At 35.3% G+C, this 20,631-nt stretch overlaps 3 protein-coding genes across 3 annotated transcripts; all 3 read right to left on the bottom strand.

Annotated features, from left to right (window-relative positions):
• Nucleotides 1-4,534: 4,534 nt before the first annotated feature.
• LOC112529042 (DNA repair protein RAD5B) lies at nucleotides 4,535-11,029 on the bottom strand. Its single transcript, XM_025140122.1, has 18 exons — nucleotides 10,076-11,029; nucleotides 9,856-9,989; nucleotides 9,618-9,753; nucleotides 9,469-9,522; nucleotides 9,213-9,365; nucleotides 8,978-9,129; nucleotides 8,734-8,818; nucleotides 8,444-8,635; nucleotides 8,218-8,361; nucleotides 7,955-8,107; nucleotides 7,481-7,548; nucleotides 7,276-7,398; nucleotides 7,096-7,195; nucleotides 6,902-7,014; nucleotides 6,136-6,715; nucleotides 5,460-5,531; nucleotides 5,264-5,362; nucleotides 4,535-4,717 (listed from the first exon to the last, which is right to left on the bottom strand). The coding sequence occupies exons 1-18, from the start codon at nucleotides 11,027-11,029 to the stop codon at nucleotides 4,595-4,597; spliced, it is 3,435 nt and encodes a 1,144-aa protein (XP_024995890.1). The 3' UTR covers nucleotides 4,535-4,594.
• Nucleotides 11,030-12,319: 1,290 nt separating this feature from the next.
• Nucleotides 12,320-16,938, bottom strand: LOC112529041. The gene is made up of 6 exons (XM_025140121.1): nucleotides 15,851-16,938; nucleotides 15,388-15,495; nucleotides 14,624-14,975; nucleotides 13,587-13,772; nucleotides 13,399-13,499; nucleotides 12,320-12,957 (listed from the first exon to the last, which is right to left on the bottom strand). The coding sequence occupies exons 1-6, from the start codon at nucleotides 16,936-16,938 to the stop codon at nucleotides 12,480-12,482; spliced, it is 2,313 nt and encodes a 770-aa protein (XP_024995889.1). The 3' UTR covers nucleotides 12,320-12,479.
• Nucleotides 16,939-19,249: 2,311 nt separating this feature from the next.
• Nucleotides 19,250-20,406, bottom strand: LOC112528896 (enoyl-CoA delta isomerase 2, peroxisomal-like). Its single transcript, XM_025139916.1, has one exon. It carries the CDS (start codon nucleotides 20,139-20,141, stop codon nucleotides 19,410-19,412), a length of 732 nt encoding a protein of 243 aa, XP_024995684.1. The 5' UTR covers nucleotides 20,142-20,406; the 3' UTR covers nucleotides 19,250-19,409.
• Between the last annotated feature and the right edge of the window lie 225 nt (nucleotides 20,407-20,631).

Here is a 20,631-nt window from a genome sequence, read left to right as displayed (position 1 = left end):
ATGAAGGTGGTCAGCGGTGGTTCAGATGGATAGTGGTTCAGATCGGCAGTGGCGGCAGTGGATTAGATCGATGGTGGCGGCGATGGATCAGATCGATGGTTGTTCAAATCGTTGGTTGTCGGTGGTGTCCATCAGTGATTCAGATCGGTGGTAGTCACCAGTGGTTTAGATCGGTGGTGGTCCATGGTGCTTCAGGTGGCGGTGGTCGAATGTGGTTCTGATTTTTTGTGGTTCAGATCGACAGTGGCCGACGATGATTCAGATCAATAGTAGTTGGCGGTGGTTCAAATCGATGGTGGTCTGTTGTAGTTCAAATGGCGATGGTCGAGTGTGGTTCAGATCGATGGTGGTCAATAGTGGTTCGGATGACGGTGATTCAGATCGACGGTGCATCAGTTCGGCAATGGTTCATATCAGTAGTGGTTCAGATCATTAGGTGGTTTCAATCGGTGGTGGTTCAAATCAGTGGTGGTCGGCGGTGGTTTAGATGTCAATGGTTGGCGGTGCTTCAGATAGCGGTGATCGACGGTGGTTCAAATGACGGTGGTCGGTGGATTCAGATCGACGGTGTTCGAATGTGGTCGACGATGGTCATATTGGGTTTTATAAGATTATGGTATATAGGGTTAAAATAGAGAATTTCATTCCATCAAAATTCCATATAGTTGCTAAGGAATGTTAAATTCCTTTATTTGTAAAATTTGTAGGATTTTAAATATTACTTTAGTGAAAAAGAATCAATCAAAAGAGGAAATGAAATTTGGTCAATGGGATTCAACATTCCAATTCCTTCAGAATCTGCAAACCAAACGCCCACTTAGGGTTGTCATTTTTCATCATACGCATCAAAAGGGACTAGTCTCTGAAGTACTTTCTTGTACTTTCTTCATATGTCGCATCAAGTCTAAGAAAAGACAAACATACCTTGCAAGTGTTATATGGAATGTATGTTTCAAAACCGAGGTTGGTGCAATATTGTTAGAATGGTTGTTGTGGGCATATCTTTAAGTTGACCTACCGTGATGACTATCGGCCGATCCAACAAATCGGCAGATTTCGGCTTGGGGTTGAATAATCGGAAGGTGCATCCCGATGCACATCCTTTGTTGTTGTCTTTTCTTCGAGTTGCCTAACCGTTTTAGCTACATACCAACTTGATTGAATCCAAAAGATTTCTAAGTATTAATCCTAAGGTAGAGATATAAAGTCATCAACAAATAATCGGTAACCCATCAATTATCTACAACATCATATGTAATATTTGTAAATTATGAATCATGTTTTGAATCGCATGTGACCTTATACATATTAAAAGTGTTATGTTACACATCACATGTGATTCTGTTTTCATTATTTTATTTTTCAACGTTTAATTTGAATCACTGTTTTTCACGCTTTAAATTACATGTGATTAGGAAATTTTTGGAAAAAGATCAATTAGTTTTGAATCATATATGATTTTGACAAAAAAAAAATAATTTATTAAAAACATTGTCTTAAATAAAAAATAAATTCTTTAAATGAAAATCAAAGTAAGCTTGTTTTAAATGTCATAAATAGAAAATAAATTTTGTAATTAAAATCACAAAAAATAAAAGGTCAATGGTTTATTTATTCAAAATTGATATCCAACGGCTTAATTAATTAAAATGAGAAATTTCAATTGTTTTTCACTCAAAAAAAATCAAAAATTTAATCATTCAAAAGGGGAAAGTTCGTTGGTTTTATATACTTTTCCCTATATTAAATATTATGGTATCTAATAACGGGTATATTTAAAGATCTTAATAACACTTCTGTAACAAATCTTTGTAAGTTTTAGTTTTTCTACTAAACGGAATGAAAATTCATTTCCATTTTTTTATTCCCCTGAATCAAACAATCCTTTCCCTAGCAAGAGTCGATACAATTAACCATCCTTACAAGTGTCATTTACATAAGGGGTTATAAGGTGGAGCTTCTCTACCTAGTCGATGTCGAACAAGTAATAGAAGTGATTTATTGTAGAAGGGTGATAAACGAACCTAATGTTAGGGGTTGTCGGTAATGGCTTAATGGGTTGTTAAGCTTGTTTGGCTTATTCGTCAGCCATACATTGTTGTTCACTTCTAACTTATTCGGTTAGCCGATGGCTTAATATGTCTGCCATAAAAGTAGAATCATATGGACTCAACCATTACTCATCTCTTTATTCCAAGTTTGTTCATTTCACATTTCTAGAGCCATCGCCCCCCCTCCCCCAAAATGCCCAGCTTCTCTCACTTCCATCTATCCATACTCTATCTCAATTCTCTCGTTCATCCTATTTGTTTCCTCTGGTCCTATCTCCATCGATCTGCAAACTCTATTCTCCACTTTCTATTCTCCATCGATCCACCCCCTTTTTGTTTGTCGTCGAAACTCAAAACAATCTACAAACCGTAAAAGTTTGTATCAGAGGCAGAAGTCAACCAAGCAAAGATACCTATTTCAACTTAGGATGAAGAAGAAATGTGAGAATGTATTTTTTTTTTTTTTTTTTTTGTGAAAAACAAAAGGAAAACGAGAAATTAGTTCAAATAGAAAAAAATATATTTTCATCTCTTTGTATTCTGTGAAAATCGAAAAAGAACAGAAAGAGAAAGATGAGGGTCGAAACTTTATGATTTTGTGAAAGCTTTTTGATTTTATTTATATTGTGGATTCAAGAAACCTCCAAATGGGTAATTGTATATCAAGAAATCTTCTTTGTTCTTTGCTGCCAAAAATGCAAATGTTATTTATTGAAGGGTAAAATGGTCCATTTCAATCTTTCAGATTATATATTCAACAAAACAACCGAACAATAATTTATGTTACATCATACAGACAACTTTATCCATATAGGCCTAAATGGAAAACGAACGGAACAACTCCTTAACGTGGAATTTCTCTTAATACATGGCTGATTTTTCTTAAATAACATGATTAAGATGAGGAGCAGAATTGTTCCTTTCCACATTTGAATAACCATGCCTAAACTTAACACACAATCTAAACTAACCGGAGTTTCTCTAAAAATATCCAACCAACTTTTTTATTTTCAATAATTAATTCCTTCAACTATTTTTTTAATAAATAAACCAGTAAATTTTTTTAATTTGGAATGATTAAATCGCTAAAAATTGTTTTGTAATAGATAAATTATTCAGCTTTTAAAAATTAGTTACTTACATATTCTTTCACCTAAAAAGACTACATGTACCTGCCTATGAAGATCTTAAATTAAAAAGGAACTAAATTAGTTTTATCATTCCCAACTCCTACAACATTCAAACCCTGCACCCAATAGCGTTGCGCCCTCTCACTACCTCTCGTCGTCCCATCGTTCTTCGTTCTCTGTAATACTTATCGTCGTTGTTGGTTCTTACCATCGATCTTCCTCTTTTTGTATGTTTTTTTTTTTTGTCTTTTGATTCTCCTTATTTTACGACAAATTAATGAAGTATGTATAAATAGATCGGAAAAGAGGGAAAATCAGAAAAAAAAAAACGATCAAAAGAGGTAGATGATGGTAGAGGCTAACGGCGATGATGGGTTGGGTAGTGATAGAAAACAGATGACGATGGGGGGGACGAAGGAAGCAATGGTGTTAAATTGCTAGAGGTTTGAATGACGTAGATTTTGGGAATGGTAAAACTAATTAAAGTTTCTTTCTACTTTAAAACCTTTATAGCCGGTTATAGGTAACTTATTTGGGTTAAAATAATGTAATTAAACAATTTCTAAAAGTTCGATGATTTATTATTCACAAAAATTCAAGGAATTAATCATTCAAATGAAAAAGTTCAATGATTTATTCATAAAAAAATGTTAAGACTTAATCATTCAAAATGAAAAGGGTTTCCTTCTTTTTGTTGATAATTATTTTGATTTTGACCAAGAAGTTGTTATTTAAAATGTATATTTTTGATTTTTTTATTGGTTATTATTTTGATTTTCTATAAGATTTTCAAGTTTTTTTTAAGATATTAAAATTTTCATAAAATAAATCCACGTAAATATATTATTGAAAGTGTATTCTCTGACATTATAAAAACATGAATAACGTTTTTCTTTAAAAAATATTTTAAATTTTCTTTAAAACAAAGCTGGTCCCATGACCAGATTCAGGACAAGGACCAGTTACTAGGCCTAGAATTAGTTCTGAGATTTTTTTTCCGGTTGGAACCAACCAACATCTCAGTTTAGAATAGACCAATTCAGAATCGATACTAATTTAAACCCGAACCAACCCAAAACTGATTTCTAACCATATCTACCGTCAATTTCGTTGCCTACCTCTAACTTAGAAAGATCTAGCAAATGGATTATGCCAATTTGACCAACCATAAGTTAGTTTAAAAGTACTCCTTTACATTGATGTTTTTAAAAACAGATTTCATGAGATTGTTATCAATAATCATGAACAATTTTCAGACCAAAAATAAAACAAGGTAAATGAGATAAACTAAATTTGGTAAATATACAAAATTAGGATTGGTGATGTATTACTAACCCTACACAATTAATACCACCCCCAAAAGCCCCTAAACCATATCTCATAAACCAAAAAACAAATTCTAAAAAGAAAAAATCATCTAAAAAGCATCTTTAGTTCTTCAAGTCGAGCCGATCGCACTTCCTCGTCGGTAAGAGCTCCGGCAATCATCCGTTGCTTCCGTGCCTGAACTTGTTGCATTCGTTCCTCCACCGTATCCTTCAAAACAAATAGTCAATTTTGATGTATAACTTGCGGTTATAAATGTGAAAATATGTAAAAGAAGGTTCTATCATATATCGAAAAGAAATGGTCCAAATCTAACAAATGGGTATCGTTATAAAAATAGGTTTTTTTTAGAACATTCCATATATTTTTACATTTAGAAGACTTCCAGAAGAAAAGATTAAAGCCAGGTTGACTTTTGATCCTAGAAAGTCAAAGATTGAAAAGGGTTGATCAGCTTAGAAATTTTGACTTTTTTTTGTCAGGTTTTCTTTAATTTATCGAGTTTTCAAACATGTGTCTTTTAAATTAGGGGTTAGAATTCTTGACCAGTGAAAACTATTGGCCCTCATCTTTTATTTGCATGGCAAAACGAGAGTTGATTTTGACTTTGACTTTATGAAAACACAAAAGTCAAAACCAGCAAAAAAAACCAAAGATTTCTTGGATTTTATGAACAATTGAATGGCATTTCAACTAAAATACATGAAACTAAAGATGGGTTTTATTTAATTAGAGCAGAGAAAAGAATATTCAAACCTTAATGATGAATCTTCGGACACAAACGGTTCGCTTTTGACCGATACGATGAATTCTCATTATCGCCTGCTCCTCTACCGCAGGATTCCACCATGGATCCTACAAGATTGAGCACCACAATGTGAATGTTGCAAGTAAATCAAGAAAATGAAACCTAAAAAAGTCAAAATTGAATTTTGAAAGTCAAATGGCATACCATGAGGAAGACATTAGAAGCTGCAGTTAAATTCAAGCCAACACCACCAGCTTTTAATGACATTAACAACACCTACAAGACGCCAGAATTTAGCTTTATGATCAAAACTAACTCAAAAGTCTATCATTTGGCACCAACACTCCCAACTTTGCAAGGGTAAAACGGTCTTTCCATAGCAATTTTGATCAAAATTAACTCTCAAGTGTCTAGCATTGTGCACCAAGACTTCAATTTTGCAAGGGTAAAACGGTCTACTTCATTGCAATTTTGATCAAAACTAACTCTCAAGAGTCTATCATTGTGCACCAAGACTCCAATCTTGCAAGGACAAGACAGTCTTTTCATTGCAATTTTGATCAAAACTAACTCACGAGTCTATCATTGTGCACCAACACTTCAGTCTTGCATAGGGTAAAAGTCTTTTCAATACAATTTTGATCAAAGCCAACTCAAAAGCCCATCATTGTGCCCCAAGACTACAACTTTGCAAGGGTAAGATAGTCCTTTTCATTGCATTTCCGATCAAAACTAACTCAAAAAGTGTCTTATCATTGTGCACCAAGACAGCAACTTTTCAAGGGTAAAACAGTCTTTTGATTGCAATCTTGATGACTATAATTTCAGTAATCAAAACTAATGTATAATAATCAAGATTTTGATATAGAAATTTACTCACCATTTTATCTGTGGTTTCACTGAATTCCTTCAAAGTCTTCTCTCTGTTCTTCTGTGACAAACTTCCATCAAATCTTAAAAACCCAATCTTTCTCCTCTTTAATGGAATCTCCAAAAGATCCAAAAATGAAGTCCACTGGCTAAAAACAATGCTTTTCTCTCCACACCCTTTTCTCCTTATACTTTCTAAGCATTCCAACAGTTTCAAAACCTTTGCAGACTCCTTCCAATTCTTCTCAATATCAACTCTAAACTTACTCTCAGTTGGGCAAGTAATCAGATCACTTTTTCTCAAATTTTGCCTACAAATCGGGCATAAACCACTAACCGGGCTTCGCCAACTTGATAAAAGACATTCCCGACACATCCTATGAGCACACGGTGTGAGCACAGGATCATCTGCAGATTCTAGACATATGGGACACTCGCTGTTTTCACCTCGCTTTAACCCATCAACAACTTCTTCAATATACGCTTTACTTGGGACCTTATATGGATTTGGAGTCATGGAATCAACATTTGTATCAAGAAATCTTTTTGCAAGTTTATTTAGATCCGAAAACTGTTGGGAATCACCTCGGCTGTGCATATAACAACATGCACTTGTTAGTTAAAGACCATCAGGAAAAAATCGAGAGAAACCCCATCCCTTTCTTTCCTTTTTACGTCCCCATGCCCTTTGTGTGGCGACATGGGGGAGAAAAAAGGAAAGAGAGGGATGGGGTTTCTCTCGCTTTTTCTGTTTTTTAGAGAATCGAAACATGTACCTCATAACAAGAAATGGGTGATTGCARCATTGTCTCAATCTAAGTAGGAGCTCAAGGATATTAGCATAGTTGTGAAGAACTTTGCCTTGTGCTACAAACTGATCAAACTGGACCTGTTTTCATATAAACGAAAAAAGCATGAGCTCTCTACAATTATACATCAAGATGAACGAAATTCTGAAGACAAAACTTACTTTAGATCTTTTGAAAAGGGCATCATAGAAATCATGTTCGGCTTCTGATTGTTCACATTCAATAACTTGGATGTCAGTTGGTGGGAGAACAAGAATCGGCCTGGATCACACATAGTTTAGAAAAACTAACAAGTTCTAATAACCGAAAAATGGTGAAGTTTAATGGAATGATATACACACCTTCCTTCTTTATCTTTTGTATCTTTTGTTCTCCTCAGCATGAGTGGCCTTAGAATGGCTTTTACAAGCTTTATCCCTCGTTTATCGCCATTTTCATAAGGCCTCTGAATTAGCTTGTTCCACCTTTAAAAAAATGGAAGAAAATAAGATCAATAAAGATAAAATGTCTGTCAATTTCACATTTGGATCATGTTATATTGCTTACCATGCCCAGTTGCACCATGGCTCAACATGCAAGAAGCACAGAAGACTGTAAAGATCTTCCAAATTGTTCTGCATAAATGAATTTTATTTGATGTAAAGCATACAATTCGGCAAACATAAGCTAGCTTATTTTCTGAGCTTATTGAAAAAGCCCCATTTAGTTTATCCTAAGCTCCAAAGTAGAGTTTAAATATATTTCAAGGGTTTTTTTCCATTTTTTTTCCAATTATGCCCCTTACACATGTATCCAATTAATTTGTGTACATGCCATTTGAGTCATTTTACATTGTCATCAAGTTTTTCAACTAATTTTTAGCAGACAAGGCTAGTTTAACTTACTAGTCAACAACTATCTTTTCAACTAACAGTTAGTTTTTCAATTAGGCCTATTAGCCAACTGGTAATTTATTAGCCAATAGCTAGCTTTTCAACTAACAATTAGCTTATCAACTAGATTGCCAAAATGTGAGATTACCTGAAGAGGAGTGCCAGTAAGACACCAGCGGCAGTACGAGGACAATGCAAAGGCAGCTTGAGCACCTTGGCTCCTTGAAGATTTGATGGTATGAGCTTCATCTAACACCACTCTATACCAATCTACTCTATGAAAAATGCTCGTCTCTGGATCCTGAAACAAGATTTCGTATAAATTCTATTGCTTAGAAGAGACATGGGAATTCATCAAATCAATGTGAAGTGACTTTTAAAACAATTTCAATGGCTAAGAAGATGAATTACGCTTTTATAAGATGCAGAAAGAACACCATAAGTTGTCAAGACCACAGTAGGCTCAGCTATCACTTTCGGGTTAGTGCTCCTATACCCTCCGTAGTGAACAAAAACCGATAAACTGCCTGGTGCAGAATGGGTTTCGAGCTCATCCTAAATTCCAATAAGAAGATCAATTCACATGTGAAAAAGGGTGTTTTTCTTCATTCAAATGAATCAAATCCAAAAGACCAACCTTCCATTGGCTCAGCAAAGCCATAGGACAGACGATGAGGGTTCCACCCCTTGGTCTTTGAGAAACACTTTTTTGATCTTCTTTTCTTGGTTCAATGTTCTCTTCACTTTCAGTGGTTCCTTTGCCTGGTCTTGCAAGGATCAAAGAAATGGTCATCACAGTTTTACCAAGTCCCATTGCATCTGCTAATATCTGCACAATTTGATTATATCAGAAACAAAAATCCCATCCTTGTTATGCATATTTAAGCAGTAAATGTTGAACCAAATTTTCAAAAAATAATAACTTACTCCTCCTCTAGCCATCTGTGTTGCTTTTGGAAACTTGGTAGTTGCTTCCCCAGAGAAAATATTTACATAAATTGCGGTGGCCCTTCTGTTTAAGTTCAAAAAAAAAACCTTATCATTTCCACCTTTAAATTTAAACCAGACCAAACAACCCCATTATATCTCACGATAATGGTAGCATATACAGGAACAGCATGAAAAACTAAGACCAACACAAATAAGACAAGAAAAGATGGGAGTAGCATACTCATCGCATATCCTATATGCTGCCCAGCATGGATGGAGCGTTTCTTCAGCTTTTTCAACATCCACACCTTTCTCAGATTCAGTCATCCAGTAAAGAGCCTGCTTTTGGTATGGCCTCAAATCACATGTAAGAGTTGTTGGAGGGTCCATTTCCTACAAAAAGAAGTGAAAAATACGAGTTCTTGATCATGATTCAGTTAATATTTGAAACACCCATAAGTTGATTTTGAATGTACCTCCAAGTTATACATATCTGCAGCACCAACAAGCTTGTTTAATGATGATTCAGATAGAATCTGACCATCTTCATTGGGTTCTAAAAGCAGTGGTTCACCACCCTTTCGTCGTTTCACCATAGGTAATGCTGATACAACTTCATTTAAATCATTCTGATAAACCAGTTGATATAAACCAAGTTCAGAAGATTGATTTTAAATACAACCCATAACATGAAAACACTAAATGGAGGTAAAGATCAAGTGAACAACATACTTCAAGATTTAGAACCCTTTTACGAGAATCTAGCTCCTCTGGTGTGAATTCAGCCTGGTCAGAAAACAGTTAACAACAGCTTTAGAACTCCATTAATGAAAATTCAGTTACCTTAAACTTTCAGAAGATAAGCTTGAAAGAACATTTACCTTTTGAAATGGGCTCTTTTTCAACAATTTAAACAAAGTCAAAAGAGGATAAATTGTAGAATCAATGTTTGAATTGCAATCCAGCTTCCAAGAAGTCTTTCCATCTTCAGTGAATATTGAATGGTGGATATAAAAACTGTCAAACAAAACCAACACAAAAAAGAACCAAGATTTTAGAACAAGAATCATTTCTTTAACACCATCTCCAAAGGAAACTATCAGAAGATGAATAATGAACCTTATGTAAAGCATTATCTCTTGCATCATGCTAAGATTCACTGGTGCAGCCACACATCTACCAAGAACTTTAACCTTTTTTGAATTAACAAGTGGAATTAAACACTTTGACCACTCCATTGGAAGACGACCAACCTGCAAAAACATACAACCAACAATCTCTTAAAAATATTTCCTCAAATACAACACTGATCATATGAATCTCATGAAAAAATGTTTACCTCTCCTGATCTTTTAGTAGAGAATCTTACAATCCCAGAAGCAGCAATTGCAGCTTTTGCAGGCACCCATGAGCTACTTCTGTTTCTTGAATCTGCATTAGGAAAAGCAAAGTGAACGATCTCATTGTCTTCCAGTTTTCTCCCTTTTGTAGTCGATAGCCCAGTAATTGCAGTCCTTCCCACCAACAACCAATCAGCTTCTTCTTCAAAATCCCCATTTTCTATGACTGCCAAACTCACCCTCATATCCTCCACAGCCCCTTGCTTCACTTTCTTTGAATTTGAACCGTAAACAGATGGGGGCATCGATGAAATTGGCTGAACCAATCTAGCCTTCTGCTTCTCTGGTTTTGCTTCTTCTTTCTGAACCAAATTGGGCATTTCCCCTGCTTTACATTTTTCACCGAAACCATTTTCTTTCTTAACCGAAACTGGTTTTACTTTAGAATCAGCCTCAGATTCGTCCATTTGTTCTGACTTAACACACACATTATGAGTGCTCTTATTGAAACCAGATTCTTTTGTAACAGAACCCTTCTGGGTTTTCTGATTTAAGTCAGCTTCGTTACAAACAGAAATCGGTTCAACATCAAATATGGGTTCAGATTCATCCATTCTTTCTTTCTTAATAAAATCAAGATACTGGGGATCGTTTTCCGATAAAACCTTAGTATTGGTTGCTTCAAGAAACTCAGAAAAAGACATCATACGTTTCTTTGCGTTGCTACATTTAGCATCACCAGCATAACAATCCTTACCTTCCTCTTCTTCTTCCTGCTTGATCATCTGGGTTGTCGAGATTCGAGTCCCACCGGTGCTTGTAACTGTCCGTTTAACATGAAATTCCGGTGTGTCGTCAATCGTGGCATCTGCAAGTTTTGTTGATTTTGAAGTAGGTTCAGTTGAAACGATGTATTTGCTGGCGCCTTCTACAGCAATGGATGATGTCTCCATAGCTTGAGTTGATCGACAAAATGACCAACCCAATGGCAATCAAAGTGAAATGGTAGAGACCAGAGAGATTTGATGGAAACGTAGAAAAGGAATGGAATGTGAAATTAGTGGGAAAAGATTTATTTAGAGCCAAGATTTGGCGCCATTGTTAAACTTCGTTTCAAGCATATCGCGGGTATTTAAGTTTTTACCGCAAACATTCGGCGGCTAAAATTTGGCGGTAAAAACTGCTTCTGTAATTTTTATTTTAGGTATAACTGTAAAAAGGTAAAAACATAATTCTACTGTAATTTGTAAGAATAATTTCAGGAGATTTGTTAATACAATGTTAAAATGTTAAAATTAGGGGACTATAAAAAACCTTCAATCCATGAAATCCGTCAAACCCAACCCGCTAACAACTCATTTCGGAGCATCCTATTTTTTCGAAAATGTTTGTTCTAACCCATTTTTCTAGCGGGTCATCCCACCCACGCCTTGCTTGTCAGTGAATAACTCTAACATACATAATTTGAATTAACACCTTATTCTATTAAATATTTTAGGAGGGTTGGGTTTTTGTGAGAATGTGAGTTAAGATGAGAAGCGTAAGAAGATATCTTCACCTTTGGATACACATTAGGATAAGATGTGCTGAGGTGAGATACACCAGATCAATCCCCGAATCAAACACGATTAATAGGTGAGTTTGAGATTAAAGATGATCAAGCGTCTTCAGTTTAACTTTTATTTTCACATGATGTTTCGCCTATCTCAGTAAACCTATTATTTATAAAGAGCAAAATAGTCATTTTTTCTCCTTTTTCTTCTTTACTAATTTGTCGATAAGAATTTGTAGCAAGTTTTTGTTTCCATGATCTCTTGTGTTTTTTAAACAATTTTTTGAATATCTCTCTCACACACACATATATAATTGGATTTCGGTAAGAAGAAGAGTTCATATGAGAAACGTAAAAAGTGATCTTAACCTTTGGATGCACATTAGGATGAGATGAACCAAAATGCATCAGATTAATCAATCAATCCCTGTATCAAAGGCTTCATGAATGGGTTTAAGATTAAAGGTGATCAAGAGTTCAGATCATTTCTTACGTTTCTCACATTAACTCTCGTTTTTACACGATCTTTCACCTATACATATATATAGGGTTGGATTCACGTGAGACTAACTTATTTTCATGAGACCCATAAAAGCACAAAATAACACTTGTAACTTCACAGTAAAACATTGTGAGGGTAAAAAAAACTCTAAACATTCATAGGAAAAACACATTGAAGATTATCTTCATAATATTTTTTCCTTATAAAGGTTTAATGTTATTTAGGTGGTCTCAAAAATATCATGATCTCATATGATCTCAAGTCTCTCTCTGTATGTATCCTTAAGCTTATAATCATAAATCCATCTACCAACATGAAGGTGTTTATTCCCAATAGTGTTCACAATTAATCATAAAGAAGATGATCTTTCACGTTTTACCTCAATGCCTTGCACACTAATCCCTCGAAACCACCGTTTAGATTCTTTTTCCAACGTAAAGTACATCTCAATTTTGTCAACCCTAATAGATGTTTCAAATTCCCATATTTGAACTTCCATCCAACCATCGTTTCGTAGTCGTGGAAGGCCTTTGATTTTTGGCATTTGCGATATCGGGGGGTTGTGGCTGTTTTCATCAACATTTGATCCAATAACCGATGATTGTGGACTAAGTAAATAGATATATCGATAACTAATCCCATCGGGACCGGAAAAAGGAGGATTCCAATTTCTCACTTTAACAGGCTCCTCGATTTTGTCCAAGTCTCCTGTTATTTTGTAGACAAGGTTATATGCATATGTTGTTCCAGGTGATAGCATTTGAAATTTGATTTCGCCACGAATAGTAAAATAACTACGAGAACAATCAAGAGCCACTTCTTCAAACCTGCAAAAATATAAAGCATATTGCATGTAATACAAGTGTTACAATTACCAAATATGTTTGATGCCTAACTCGGTGTGGATGCTTGCTTAACTCAGTTAAAAAACGTTGTTACGACTACAAAAAAAAATTTGGGTTTATAGGACGTCATCAACTTCTAAACATCATAATAGACTATTCTATAAGACTTAGTTCATAGGAACAAAAATTAAACCGTCCCATGTATAGGCTGTAATAAGTTTACATGACGTCTGATAAGTGTTTTAGGACACTTTAATTTGGTCTTATAAACTAAGTCGTGTTAAATAGTCTATCAAGATGCTTAGAAATTGATGGTGTCCTATAAACCCAATTTAGTTGTAGTAAAAAACTGTTAGCACATGGTGCAGATATATGCAAGACATAGACATGTCTAAAAAACATGTTAGGAGATGGAGAAAGAACCTTAAGTTGGGTAAAGTTTGAAATGTCCAATGACTTGTGTCTAAAAGCGCTCTTGCCGGTAGGAAAAGACATTTCTTTCCATTTTTGGCTAGAAAAAACCACTGTAAATCAATAAACATGTAAGTACATTTATTTATAGCAACTCCCGAACGCTTATGTTCGTAATTAATCATTCATATCAAGTATACCTCTTCACCATTGTTGATCAGGAAGCCTTTACAAAAAAGAAAATAAAGTTCCTTTTTCGTTGTCCATTCGATACTATCTTTTGACCACTTGATTATTTCTTCATGATCTTCTGGCAATCCTTTTTCCCAATCTGTATCTAAATCTGATATAGGTTGTATATCCACTTTCTCAACCTCTGACGCCACCTATTAAACATCCAATATAAGATGTCGTTTACTAAACACTTACCTGATAAACACGTATCAGGTCCTTTTACCTTACAGAATGAACATGGCAAGAACCGAGAATCTTTACCTTCTAAGAGCGATGACAAGGGTCAAGAGTCTTACTCGGTAAGTGAGGGTAACGATTCGTACCCGATTAGCGCTTATCATATAAATTATTAGATACAATGTCGTTTTAACATATCAGAATCTTACCTGATAAGTCAAGTGCAAGTGTGTACTTTTACCGGTATGCATTTACCGCTTACCGTACAAAAGAAAATATTGTATTCTCCAATTGTTTTCTTTAAAAACCAGAATGTTCCCACAAGAAAAGTAGGTAAGCGATATGGGTTCTCTACCAATCAAAATGTGTGTAGTGATTTTCAGATCGCTTTATATACTTGGATTCACAAGAGAATTAATTTGTTGATAATTAAGCTAAATTATAGGTTAGGATGTGCAGAATGTATATACGTACAAGCTAAAAGATTTTTTTTTACCAAACGCTTATCAGTAATTAACTTTACATATCTTATGGGATAATATTCCCGACCATCAGAACGGGAATTGTTGATAAGTGCTCGATAAACAGCCCCTGACTAGAACCTTACACAAAACTTGGGGTGCAATTTGATATTATCTTCGAATAAATTTTGTGTAACCCAAGCAATAGAGGGTCAAAATATAGCTTAAGAAAAGTTATTAGCGATGATTTCTCACATACCCGACCCATTTTTCTATATAACGAAATGTTGGTGTGGCAAAGAAAGTTTAAAAACAACTTAAAAGAAAAGTGATGTAAACATATAAGCGAGTATTTGCCAACTTACTCTGTCTGAGGGGCGAAACTCGATGCCTTCTACCACGAGGGAGTCTAAATGAATGTGAGCGCCATCAAACAGAATTTCGAGGTCAAAATATCTTTTGTGGCTAGTAAACTGATACAATTCAACCGTCATCCATCTATCTTCTCTCTCATGTGCAAGGTATGCAGTTGAATATTTTGTCTCCCCTTTTAGTTTGTAATTGAGGGCTAAATACGTAGGTGCGTTTGAGTTCCTACTTCGGTTTGTGATTCTGAACACTAAGTTAACTGTGTATGTGATTCCTGGTGATAAGAATTGAGGTTTGACGTATGCACTGAAGTTCCCAGAAAGTGCTACTAAATTGACCTCTGGAAATCTACATGAAGAAGCAACATGGATTAGCATCTCAAATAGGTTTTCTATAAAAAAAAATTTAATAAAGAACCAAAAGTTAAAACCTCTAAAAAAACATGACATTCAACTCCAACCAATCCTCGATGTTTTAGAGATTTATAACATATTTTTCTAACTTTATCATCCCGATACACCTTTAAAAAACTTTATATAAAATAATAACGATTCAATCTCATTGGTGGAATTGAATAAATTGATCATTCATCTCTCCCTACATTAAGTTTTAGAGAATTTTCTAAACTTAGAAAATTTCATGTTTTCTCTATTTTAGAGAACATGAACATTATAAAGAATCTGTTTGAGCAATATAGAGAACAACGCCTTCAGTTTACTCTATTATCAAATACATAAAAACGAGAGGGAGGACATGTCACCTTGAATCCTCTGTAAACCGATGATGGCGATGATGCTTCCATAGAGGAATAAATTCTGTTGACGATATCATTTCACAATGTTCTTCGTTTTTATTTAACGAAAACCACAATCCATTAAAACAAGTTCAAGTCAGTTTAGTGATGTAGGATGAGTACACTTCATTTTTTAACTTCAAAAATACGTAAATTAAGGAAAACATCAATAAAGATTTTTTTAAGGATGGATTTTAGTGTTGCGAGCTTTTTTTTGGTAATCATGGGTTTTCGAGGCAGCTTATGCACATCAATTAATTCCCAGGTGCCCACAAATAGCCTGGAGTCATCGCAATCACAGGTGGACCTCGATGACCACAAGGGCTTTTGGCAACGTCTGAATTTGAACCCGGGTAGATGAGATTTTTCACTACATCCCCTGAGCCTTTACTAGTGCGCCACAACGTAAGTGGTTAAATATCCATTTACCGTTTTGCCACCATTAACGATAATCCCTTTGTAGAGAAGCGCTTGCAGTTCCGCTTTGGATCTAAAGATAAGAGAAGGTATTGCACTCTTAATTATCGCTTCATACTCCTCTGACAATTTCACCTCTTCGTACTCCTCTGACAATTTCACCCCTTCATAAATCTTCTGTGATGTAAGTGCAATATCAAGCTTTCCCACGACATCAACCATAAGTGGCCGTTTTCCACGAGTTTTCTTCAAGCATTGATATGCAATGTCTGAAAATGTTTCCAAGGAATTCACATCCATTTGCTGCAACAAATCTCGAGAGATGATCTCATCTAATTTCTTTTGTTTGTAGCTTTTCTTCCACATACGCACTAGACTATGATATTGACCATTACTATATTTAAAGCATAATCTACTACACAATACCTCGAATAAGACAACCCCAAGAGAATATACATCTGACTCTTTTGTTAGTACGCCCATCTCCAGATACAGGGGATCTATGTACCCAGGGGTACCTGTGACATTAGAGAAATGAAATGTGTGTTTCTGATTAGCTGGGCCTATTTTTGATAACCCTAAATCGGAAATTTTAGCATTCCAATTCTCATCTAATAAGATGTTGCTGCTTTTTATATCGCAATGAAGAACCCTTTGTTGTCTCTCCATGGGATTAGGATCATGAAGGTAGTTGAGTCCCCTTGCGACCCCAAGGCATATCTTGAGGCGTTGCATCCATGTGAGAGCATTGGCACTTAAATGACGATCAAGGCTTCCACGAGATGCATACTCGTACACAACGATTTTCTCATCGCCCTCGTTGCAATATCCCAGGAGGGATACAATATTTTCATGGGAGTAACGGGAAAGCATCATAATCTCCCTCCAGAACTCGACGTTTCCTTGCCCAGATCCACTATCTAGATCTAAACGCTTAAAAGCAACCATGCTTGGCCCATTTGAGAGAGAGATTTCTCCTTTGTAGACGTTCCCGAACCCACCCTTTCCGATCAAGTTGTCATTGCTAAAGTTGTCGGTGGCTGATTTTATATCTTCTAGTTCGATTTTAAGATGCCGAAACTCATCTAAGAAGAAGGCCATTATTTGTAAATCAAATAAAACTGAGAAAGTTGAACTACCAAGCAATTGCAAATGCGAAAGTAGAAATGAGAAATCGATGTATAGAAAGTCAACAAATGACATCTAAAAATCTTTATTTTTGTGGATATGGTTGCAAGCATTTATTGTGGTCATCATTTTACTCATAAAAGTGTGGTAGGTGATATACTAAAAGATACTACTATTCACTATCCTTATTTACCCTGGAGTAGGATTTTAGAGATTATCACATTTAAGGGGTTGTTTATCAAACGCTTACTAAAGTAAGTGAACATCAAGTTACATTATCTTACCGGATGAATATGGTAAGGACAAAAAATCTTACCCGGTAAGAGTGAGATAAAGACCAAGAGTTTTACCCGTTAAGTGAGGACGACGAGTCTTATCCGGTAAGTGAGGACGACGACTCTTACCATAGTAAGTGCTTACCAGGTAAATTGTTGTGTACGATACCGTTCTGGTGGACAAACATCTTACCCGGTAAGTAAACGATATTGTTAAATTTAATGGTAAGCGTTTACTAGGTAAGTGTTTGGTAAACGGCCCCTAACACTTCAAAATTGAAATGCAGAAGTTGATTGATAATCACATTACTGTTACAGTTAACACTTCGAGTCAAGCAAAATAACTGGGTATCACATTGCAAATACATAAAAATGATGGGGATGGGGACGTGAGATTCGACGTGATCAGTTTCAATCTAAAATAATGGAATAATTACAATTAATTAAAATAACATAAAAAAATTACCTAATTACATTAATACCCTTATTGATATGTTTTTATTTATTATAATTTAAATAATTGGTTAAAAAATGTTAGAGACTCACAACTGTTATCGCATTTTCACAAAACATATGAGTTTTCGTTTGAACTCCCACCTATTGTAAAAACTCGTAATACATAGTTGTTTTTCAATTTTCCACTTTGCATTACAGTCTAAAAAATTATATGATTCAAATTATATAACATATGCATTATACGTCTAAAACCCCATAATGAACTATTAAAAGCAGATAAATGTTCTCTTAACTCATTTAAGTTAAAATCAAGCCAAAGGGATCCATAAACACTTAGACTTGAATAAAGTCATCGTAATCCTTATAAGAACGAAAGACATTTTCCAAATATTTTAAAATGCACATGGCACCCATTACGTGAATGGGTCCATACCCATCACTTTATTTAAGCATAATAGCAAGAAGTCCAAAAACCGAATGGTTTACATTTTCAAAAGTTCTCACAAAGCCGATAATAGGCAAATATCAAAGATTTGCACGTTTATAACTTCAAGGACTCAAGTGCCGCCATTGAAGTTCACAAGTTGGGTAAATCCCAAAACAACACTTTCCACGAAACAAAACCATATATTGCTCACGAGTTATCCAAATACTCAAGAAACCTCATTTGACGAAATAAATGTCAGTTGGTGAATTCATTGAAGGTTTATGTTTCAAAATAATCAAATAAATCTATTATCAACATTCTGCCAATATTTAAACTAAAAACATATCAAGTATGTCGAAAAGCACAAATATTCATAAAACTCATCAAAAGTGAGATGCAAATACGATATTATAGGTCAAGAAACAAAGTTTTAGATTTTACCTTTTCAACTTCCAGGAACCCTAAATAGTCAAGGAAACTTTAATCCTATTTGTTCTCCCTTAAAGATATTAAAAACCATAGCCTCCAAAATCGCCCAAATCCGATCAGAAATGAAAAGGTTGTGATCAAATGAAAAAAATCCGAGATTTGAAATCCTTGATTTAATTGAGATCCTACAAATATAAGATTTTGAAATCCGGAGGGAATACTCGAGATTTCGTAGAATTATATAAAATAAGGTTTTAAAAAAATGTTAAATACATTTGTTTTGTAATAATTGATTAATAAAAATATAATTTAATTATTTTTATAAACTATCTATTAAAAATAAAATCCAATTATATTCCAAATCCTACAAACCAAACACACCAATTATTTCAAATCTATTACAGTCCGAATCCCTCTATAAAATCCAAATACCTTAAAAACAATCATACAAACCAAACGAACCATTGAGAATCAAAACATAAACTATATTATTTTGTTAAATATTTGATCAATAATCAATGTTCAAATGGAAATAAGATGGTGTTGAAAACATGAAAATAGATTTATGAATGATTTGATTAAAAAGTCGCTTACAATATTATTTTACACCAATTTATTTTTAATAAAAAAATATTCAAACCATATAACTAACAAATTATATAAAACATTTTTATTGATTTTTTATTTTACATCCACATACATTAATATATATCTGGTTTCATTTGAAAAATTAAAGTAGTTTAAGTTTATATTTCAATTTGGGTAACATTATTCAAAGGTTATGCAGTCACACCCCCTCAAATATTCCCCCACAACAAAACAACCTTATAAATCTGATAAATAACATTTCCACCCCTTCAAAGCCGAGCTTTTACAACTGACTTACTGGTTAAGCCGAGCACGCCACATATCTCTGGATACAGCGACTTCCGGATCTCAGCGTATATCTCGCCGTCCCACTTCCTCTTCGTCAACTCTTCCCCCAGGCGCACAGCAGCCTCCACCGCCTTCTCCCCGTTGTCATGCGCAGAGTCGATTAATCCCTTCGCCACCGCTTCCTCTGCTTTCACCCTCATCCCACGCAACAACAGATCCCGCCGGGATTCCGGCTTCGCCACTTTCGACCTCATTAGAGCCGTGAAGTATTCCGGTAACGTCATCCCGATATCGATCTCGCTCATGTACAAAACCCCCCGATCTCGCCGCATCAGGACGTAGTCGTGGCTCATCGCGAGCAGAAGTCCCGCCGCTGCGGCGTGGCCGGTAACGGCGGCTATCGTTGGCATAGGGAGGGAGAGGAGGTCGGCGACTACATCCTTGAAGAGGTTCACCATGTGGCGGAGGAGATCGACGGCTTTGGAAGGACATCCTCCTGAGGCGGATCTGGCCCAGACGAGATCGAAACCATTAGAGAAAAACTTACCTTGAGCGACGGTGACAAGAACGGTGCCGGGAGTTGACTGAGATTTGGCTTGAGAAAGAGCTGATCGGATGGATGAGATGAGAGTAGGATTGAGGCGATGTTCATCGCCGCCATCGCCGGTCAACGTGAGGAAGAAGATGTTGCCTTGCTTTTCGAGAGTGCACATATCGATGGCCGGAATTTGGATAAGTCGCTGCAGTTAAAGAGACGGAGATAGTTAAATACCCTTCGGAGTGGATCGATGATATCCATGAAATCGCAATTTGTAGATTATTGATTTTGTTTTAAATTTTTATTTGAAAATAATAATTGTCGATCCGTATTTATCGATCTTTCCGACCAATTATAATTGGTACGTAAAATTTTGTGTCATGTATCAATCAGTTGTATTCGGTATTAACTTTTTTTGATTGATACAAGTTGGTATGGTGTTTGTACCAATGTTGCAAAAGTTGAAGTTACAAATTTATTTATGTTAACATATTTACTAACTAGATTTAGATTTATTAAAACTATCGAGCATCCAGATAACATGTTCATAAGTGTTGTATCACTTATTTCTACATATATAAGCATTCAAATAACCTTCATATAATACAAGCATTCGTTAATAGTCTAATACAAGCGGGTATTGAGAAACGACGACGAACCATGCA

The sequence above is a fragment of the Cynara cardunculus genome (assembly GCF_001531365.2).
Source record: "Cynara cardunculus var. scolymus isolate 2C chromosome LG 16, CcrdV1, whole genome shotgun sequence".
Lineage (NCBI taxonomy): Eukaryota > Viridiplantae > Streptophyta > Magnoliopsida > Asterales > Asteraceae > Cynara > Cynara cardunculus.
The sequence above is the reverse complement of the archived record's forward strand: the minus strand, read 5'-3'. Positions and strand labels throughout refer to the sequence as shown.

Excerpts from the sequence above, each read along its gene's own strand:
- LOC112529041 (XM_025140121.1), bottom strand. The coding sequence starts at position 16,938 with ATGGCCTTCTTCTTAGATGAGTTTCGGCATCTTAAAATCGAACTAGAA. Across the intron at positions 14,976-15,387 it reads CGGTTTACAGAGGATTCAAG|ATTTCCAGAGGTCAATTTAG; the intron begins GTGACATGTCCT and ends TTCTTCATGTAG. Across the intron at positions 13,500-13,586 it reads TGATCAACAATGGTGAAGAG|TGGTTTTTTCTAGCCAAAAA; the intron begins GTATACTTGATA and ends ATTGATTTACAG.
- LOC112528896 (XM_025139916.1), bottom strand. The coding sequence starts at position 20,141 with ATGTGCACTCTCGAAAAGCAAGGCAACATCTTCTTCCTCACGTTGACC.